The sequence below is a fragment of the Juglans microcarpa x Juglans regia genome, chromosome 6D, assembly GCF_004785595.1.
Source record: "Juglans microcarpa x Juglans regia isolate MS1-56 chromosome 6D, Jm3101_v1.0, whole genome shotgun sequence".
Taxonomy (NCBI): Eukaryota; Viridiplantae; Streptophyta; class Magnoliopsida; order Fagales; family Juglandaceae; genus Juglans; species Juglans microcarpa x Juglans regia.
This window is the reverse complement of record NC_054604.1, coordinates 24535249-24543369: the sequence shown is the minus strand read 5'-3', so window position 1 is coordinate 24543369 and position 8121 is coordinate 24535249. Positions and strand designations below refer to the sequence as shown.

Sequence of the window (8121 nt, the reverse complement as noted above, 5' to 3'; positions counted from 1 at the left end):
TGTTGTGGATTGCAAAAAATAAAAATAAAATAGGCCGTATTGAGGGTTATAGTAAGAGATAGCAGAGGAGAGATTATGGCTTCAGCTTGCTATATATCAAAGAAATTGTGCCTATCAACCTGTGTGTAGCTGATGAATGTTTGGCTCTTTGGAAAGCTGTGGAATTGAGTATTGAGCTAGGTTTCTCCAAAGTAATGTTCGAAGGAAATGCATTCTCAATAATAAATGCAATACAAAATAAGGAAACTAATATGGCTTGGTATAGACAGATAGTGGAAGATGTAAAAGAGGTCTTTTAAGTTTAAAAATGAGTGGTATGTGAAGTTTATTCATAGAGAATGTAATGCAGTCACTCATTAACTAGCTAAGTTAGCTTTACAAGTACAGGGTGTTCATTGCTTATCTTGTGTTGAAAGATAAGCAAGCATTGTAATATTTCAGATTAATGAGAAGCGTATCAAAAGAAAAACTGCAAGATTTGATTTGTAAATTTATTTTCCAAATCATAAAATTGATTTCTTAAATCAAATTATGTCATATAAACATTTTATTAGACGTGCTTTGTACTCCGAATTAAAAATATAATTTTTCATAAAATATATTAATGTGCGTGTGTATACATACATAATGTATATATATGTATATATTATATACATATATATATATATATCTCTCTCAAAGACATATATAACATGTGACATGACTCATTTTTTGGGTTGCTTTTCCCGTAGATCTAGTTAATTACACGTGTCATACATATCTATCTAATTTCTTTTCATCCGGCTTAACATGATGCCATGTTACCATATATAAAACAAATTTTCTATTTTAATAATTTCCGTAAGTATTGTGCGGAAAAATATATTATAAGGCAAAGACAATAAAAGAGGCCGAAGGTACCTTTTAAAACAATGAAAAAAAGAATTGAGAGAGATATATAGTAGTTCAATGAAGAAATTTGAATCAAACACATAATTTAACGAATATATATAAGGTTATGTTTTGGTTTTTATTCGGTAATACATTTATTAATTATAACTTACCCCCAAAAAAGTAGCTATATATATATATATATATGAATAATTCTTATCATAAGTTACTATTCACTACCCCACACCTTACACTATACCCTATAGAAAACATCCCACGCTCAATGTAAAAAAAAAAAATTGTCAGTTGTGGAGTATGAAAGTGAATAGTAACTGATGTATATCAAAATCATATATATATTGAGCTGTTGAATAGATTTTCTCACGTGTTTTCTCATTCTTTTTGGTGTTTTAGAGCATGATCTAGTTAGCTCATATCACTGGGACTAGTTTTAAATAAGTCGCGCAATCTCCAAAAAAAGAAAAGGTTATTATTCATTTGTGATTTTGTTTTTAAAAAGATTAGTTTCTATATATACTCTAATTTTAATTAAGAATAATTCTACATATAATTGTAAAGTACATAAATAATACGTAATCGTTTTGAAAAAGAGTAGAGTTCACTATTAAAAAATTAATTTTTTTTCATGTGAGTCTTATGCTTTATTCACTTTTTTTAAAATAATTATTCGGCAGTTATACAATTCATAATTATAAATATCTTTTTTCTTTAATTTATAAATCGTTCCACTAATACATCATTAATAACGCGCTAGCATAGTACTCCATCAGTACTAATAATTAGATGCATCATGCATGCCACGTTTTATCTCAAAGATTATAAAAGTTCGAAAATTTTATAAAAAGACTGACTATAGGAACGCATTTGAGAGAGATGCATGTCTTTGTCACACCTAGGTATTGTTGCCTGTGTCACGAGATTTAGCTCGTGTCATGCCTTGGTAAGTGGTGCCCTTTCCTTGCTAGCTATGCGATATGGGTTTTGTTAAATATTAAATATAAATTATGAAATCTCGATCTAAATTATCTTTATATTAATTTAAATTTTTTAAATAAGTAATGATTTTATATGATATCATAATAGAAATTCTCAATTCGAATCATAACTCTACACTCTATTTTATTTAATTAAATATTTTATATGTTAGATTCATTCATTAAGGAGGTCCTCACACTCTAATCTATTTAATTAAATATTTCACATAATTTGCTTATTTATTGAGAGAGAGTTACCACACTCTACCATATTTAATTAAGTATTTTACCTATTTGGCGCATTTATTAGAAATGAGTTTGGATCACACGTGAGAAGAGCGTAAAGACAAAATATAAATGATTAAAATATATTTATTCCTATTAGCTTTACATTTTATCTATAGGATAAGTGGTAATTACCAAGTGGCACATAAAAACTTTTATTTTTTATTTATATTTTATATTACGATACATGGCATCTACTTATTAATGCCAAATTGACATTTTAAAGGATTATTAATGGTGGACTTGTAATGTAATGACTGATTTTTTTTTTTTTTTTTTTAATTGAAAGGAAATTTGTTCTATTCATTAGTCTTTAAAACAATGAGGATATACATGAAGGAAAATCCTTCATTTCCACAGTTACATTAGAAACAAATAAAGCATTTTGAGCTCAAGCATGTGCTGCCTTATTAGTGATTCTTCTCACATGACTGATTTGATTAAAGTTGAAAACACATGATGGAGTGGAGTAAAAAGCTATAATAAGAGTATTGGAACTTAATTTATCTAAAAAAAAAAAAAAACCCAATGACCGAGTACTATTTTAATATTTATATATATAAAAAAAGAAGATCCATTCTCAAGCATAACTTTTATACGATAGTTTAACTTTAAAACAAGGAGAATATTTGACAATTAAGCTTCTAAGAACCTGATCCTCGATCACTTTCTGATCATGTATGTCTAGCTATCTAGAAGAGCGAAATGACCAGGGAAATAGAAAGAGAATTTATAACGTCCTTGGTTACTTTATTCAATGCGTGGCCGGCCTAATTACTTCTATTACCACATATATTCTTCTTCCATTACAAACATACGAACATATAGTTCCCAGCTTCCTAGAACTATCAAAGGTTTGTATAGATTGGATAAGATGGATACGGCTTATATTAGGCATGTTTAGATGGTTTCTTGTTCTCGGTATAGGTTGGTTTTCTTTTATTGTTTGTTTTGATGCATGGGGTTTTTTATTTGATATTCTATAAACTCCAAGTGTCCTTTTGTTATCACAGTATTTCTCAACCACAAATGAAGGCTTATTAATAAAATTGGAACGAAGCTGTTATGTGGGTGGCTATTGGCTCTTCTCTAAAAAAAAAAGAAGAAGCATACAAACAAATAAATAATTATATTTCAATATACGAAAGGACCTATGTGTGTGTATATATATATATATAATTTCTAGTCATTTGTTAGGTCAAATGTACTTTAATTAATTACCTAGTTTATTTGTTCTACAGCTTCCATGATCGATCTTCTCGATTGATCGCTTTATGTTTGAGCCAATTAGGCCCCGCACTTGAAGCAAGATTGAAGTAATTAAATGGATGAATATATATATATATATATATATATATATCAGTTCCTCTTCATAACGGGTATGCCGTTTTGGGCTTTCAACGACAACGAATAAATTTTAAACACGTCAGCAACCCTTATGTAATTTTCATGAACCACACTGTAGAATAGCAAAAATCAAATATACACGATTTGTTTTCCCCCTCTGCACTTCCTCCCGAATCCCCATTGCCCACCATGTTGTCTATACCTGTCTCAGGCCCTCTGCACTCCACAGCCCGTTGAAACTCGTCTCAGGCTGTTGCAACCCGAACCTCCACAGCCTGTCGCAACCCGTCTCAACCCTTGGGAGCCAGTCTCAACCCGTCGCAACTCGTCTCAACCCGTCGCACCCTTCAGCCAGTTGCAGCCCTGTCATCGCACATGGTTTGCATTTTCAGATCATATTTAATTTTTTTTACTTCCTGTGTTTCAGTTGTATTTTGATGTTCTGCATTTAGATAGATTGAAGTTTCTACAAGAAAAAAATTGAAAAAGAGGTTAATGAGAGACCATATATTAACAATGTCGTAGTTGATATTTGGAGGAAACAAAGAATGCACAAAGAACTTGAAACTGTTATTGTCCATTTCCTCTTGTGCTCTAGTTAATGAGAGACCATATATTAATTTACAAAACACAATAGACAAATGGAAAGGGCCAAGAGAACATGAATGGAATTAGTTTGACTAAGTGGCTGATCATAATTGATGACATCAGTTTGTTTAAGACTTTCATACAAAACTAACAAAATTTCATAGTTCATTGCATAAACTCGTTTCTAGTATTACACAAAACCACTCCAGCATATTTTCCTTCACTGTTGAGCAAAATACCATTATCTAACTTCAACTAAAGGATTTTCTGTCAACTTTAACTTTTTTCATTGTTTTATGTTTTAATGAAGGATTTTCTATCAAGTTCGGATAGTGATGAAGTTGAAATAATGATGAGTAGAAACTGTCGAGAAGTTGAAGATGATAGTATCGGGGCTACAATTGGAGTACAACAATGTGATATGAATGTGCTACATGTGAAAAATGTGGAAGATGAAGTGAATGTGGAAGATGGAGTGAATGTGAAAGATCAAGGGGTGGAAGATCGAGTGAATGTGGAAGATCGAGCGGTGGAAGACCGAGTGAATGTGGAAGATGGAGATAATGTGGGTGATGAAGATAGAGTAAATATGATTTCTAGCTTGAGTAGTGATCTTTTTGAGCTATTTGTTGGGAAGGAGTTCGATGAAGTAGAAGACGCCCAAGCCATTTACAAGGTGTATGTAAGACGAAAATGTTTTGCAATGAAGACCAACCATACTCGATTATCAAAAGAGGACAGAAAACGAATTTTAGTAGAGTATGTTTGCTCAAGGGTGGGATTTCTGCATGAAAGTCGGAAACAAAAAGAATGAAAAATTCATGAACCTGCTGAGACAAAAATTGGGTGTAAAGCAACAACGTGTATAAAAAAAGATGGTGAGAAGTAGACAATATTCAAGTTCGTCGTTGAACACAACCATGAGCTACTTACACCGAGAAGTACTAGTTTGCTTCGTGGACATAGAACAGTGATGCATGTAAAAAAAAAAACTTATTATGACTTTGAATGAGACCAATGTACCAACAAGAAAAATAATATCAGTTTTGAGTAAAGAATCAAGTGGTGATTTTAACATTGGATGTATTGGTAAGGAGGTCGAGAATTATTTGGGAAATAAAAGAAGGAAATTGTTTGAAGAAGGAGATGCACAAAGGTTGTATGCCTACTTCCTTGATCGACAGTGTAAAGAACCTGGGTTTATGTATTCCATGCAAGTTGATGAGAATGGATGTATGGGCAATTGCTTTTGGGCAGATGCAAGATCAAGGCGAGCATATCAATATTTTGAGGATGTTGTTACATTTGATGCGACGTACTTGACAAATATTTATAAAATGCCATTTGTGCCCTTTTTAGGAGTTAACCATCATCACCAAACTTTAATGTTTGGTTGTGCATTGTTAGTTAATGAAACAGCTGAACCCTATGTGTGGTTATTGAGAACATGACAAAAGGCAATGCTTGGGCGTGCCCCTTTAACCATAATTACTGATGATGACAAGGCGATGGCGAAGGCCATTGGTGAGGTACTCCCAAATACAACTCATAGGTTGTGTTTATGGCATATTTTACAAACATTTCCAGAACATTTAGAACATGTATATAACAAGTTTCCGGATTTTCAATACGAGTTCCGTCATTGTATCCATGAGACAATAACGATGGATGAGTTTGAGCATGAATGGAGTGCAATACTAGCGAAGTACGGTCTAATAGATAATGATTGGCTGTAAAATCTTTACAACCAATGGGAGAAGTGGGTTCTGGCTTACTTGCAAATAACGTTTTGTGCCGGTATGTCAATAACTCAAAGGAGCGAAAGTATGAATAAATTTTTTAAAAATTATGTTCGTTCGAGCACGATGGTGAGTGAATTTGTGCATCAATACGAGAAAGCCTTAGATGCACGTTATTTCAAGAAGAAAGAGAAGGACGTGCGAACAAAATCGACACGGGCAATTATGAAAACGTTATGGAAAATTGAAGAATATGCGGCCTCAGTCTATACAAGGAAGTCTTTCATGATCTTCCAAGATGAGCTATTCAATAGCCAACAGTACAAATCAACCAAAGTTGATAAAGAGGGTGAAAGTAAGATATACAGAGTCGCACCGAATGACAAAGATAAACCTACTTATTATGTAACTTTGGAGAGTGGAAAAGCGAAGGTAATATGTACATGTCATATGTTTGAATTTATGGGGATTCTTTGTAGGCATATTCTATGTGTCCTTGGGAGGAAATCAAAATTAGATATGTTGCCACATCATTATATTCTAGAGAGATGGTGCATCAATGCTAAGAGCCGGACTATTATTGACATACCAAATTCTGATGGAGTTGTAATGATACAGGATGATCCAACCATGAGAAAAAATAAGTTGATGATGCAATTCTACGATATTGTAGAACTTGAATCACAATCAATACATAGATGTAACCATTTCTCTCTTGCTTTAGACAGTGTTCACAAGGAGTTGCTCTTGATGAAAGAAATTGAAGGAAAAGAAAAAGCAGAAGGTGGAAACATGTCACTCACTGATTCACAAATGTTAAAATCACAAGTTGTATCAAATTTTACACAAATTTTGTTGGATCCTCCACGGGTGTCAACAAAAGGCCGACCAAAATCGTTGAGAGCAAAAAATCCGAAAGAAACTCAAACCACGAAGAAAAGACGTTGTAGCATTTGCAAGACTGAGGGTCATGCTAAGAACAATTGTCCTTCAGTGAAGTTTGTTTATAAAGTTTTGAAATTTTTGTTTTAATTTTTTGTCTTTTAATCACTACTTAAATAATTGTCTATGGTTTATTATCTTTTATGTAGGGATCTTGGAAATACAATTGGGAACAAGACTTCAAGTTTGGATCCACCGCTTCAAACAACTGGGGGTCATACTAAGAACAACTGTCCTTCAGTGAGGTTTGTTTATAAAATGCAAATTTGTGTTTTTCATATTTTGTGTTTTAATCACTACTTAAATATTTTTTTATGGTTTATTATATTTTATGTAGGGATCTTGGAAATATAACTGGGAACATATCTCAAAGCTTGGATTCGTCGCTTCAAACATGAGGTTGGTTGGTGTTTACGTTGTTTACGTTGGTGCTTCAAACGTGATGATGCTGTTTAAATTGGTGTGTAATTGTTTTTTTTTTTAATGTTACAGTTAATGAGAGTGAAGAATTTCAGGACTGCGGTGATGGCTCAATTAATAGAGGGAGCAAATTAAGGCTCAATTAATGGAGCAAGTTAATGTTATGTTATGGAGCAAGTTAATGGAAATGTTATGGATCATGTTAATGGAAATGTTATGGATCATGTTAATATTATGTTCATGATTTTATGGGAAGTGTAATAGAGTTGTTTTTTCAGATTCTGGATAATGTATGTGATTTATGTTCATGATTTAATGGAAATGTTATGTCTATATTATGGAAATGTCAAGATTGAGCAAGAATTTTCAGATTCTGGAATACATAAAGTTAAGCATCATTACATTTCTTAAAATATAAGTATTATTACATTCCAAAAGTAGAACACTACAAAAGATAGAAATGGCCTATAACACACCATAATTGTTACTAGGATACAAATTGATTACAACATAAATCACAACAAAACAGGATCATGACAATAATAAAACTTTCTTATACTTCTTCTCCATAGTGGTAAATTTGGCTTGTTCAGTAATTATACGTTCTTGGTTTACTATTATGTCGTTCCTTCTTTGAGCTAGGTCCAACATCATCTTGCAACATGTGTTTAATTCCACTTCAAGATCAATCCATTGAAAAAATTCACATTGCTTGTTGCTTTTATAATTTGGACAGTTGTAAAATCGCCTGCCAAAATTGATAGCCTTGCCCGAAATCCTTAGCTTGGATAGCATCTCACAGTAGCAAAATGGCCTCTGTGTCCAATAACTTGAATTGCCACTGCTGTCATCGTATTTCATATTGCTTGATTCTGGATTACGTTACTGCCAGAAGAACAGTACAAGAAATTAAGTATACTCCATAGTTGAAACTG

General features: G+C 32.6%; 1 protein-coding gene across 1 annotated transcript; it reads left to right on the top strand.

Annotated features, from left to right (window-relative positions):
* Positions 1-5950: 5950 nt before the first annotated feature.
* On the top strand, positions 5951-7164 carry LOC121235472. Its single transcript, XM_041131823.1, has 4 exons — positions 5951-6256; positions 6443-6822; positions 6916-7011; positions 7104-7164. Exons 1-4 carry the CDS (start codon positions 5951-5953, stop codon positions 7162-7164), a joined length of 843 nt encoding a protein of 280 aa, XP_040987757.1.
* Positions 7165-8121: the final 957 nt, after the last annotated feature.

Excerpts from the sequence above, each read along its gene's own strand:
- LOC121235472 (XM_041131823.1), top strand. The coding sequence starts at position 5,951 with ATGGTGAGTGAATTTGTGCATCAATACGAGAAAGCCTTAGATGCACGT. Across the intron at positions 6,257-6,442 it reads TGGAGAGTGGAAAAGCGAAG|GATGATCCAACCATGAGAAA; the intron begins GTAATATGTACA and ends GTAATGATACAG. Across the intron at positions 7,012-7,103 it reads AACAACTGTCCTTCAGTGAG|GGATCTTGGAAATATAACTG; the intron begins GTTTGTTTATAA and ends TATTTTATGTAG.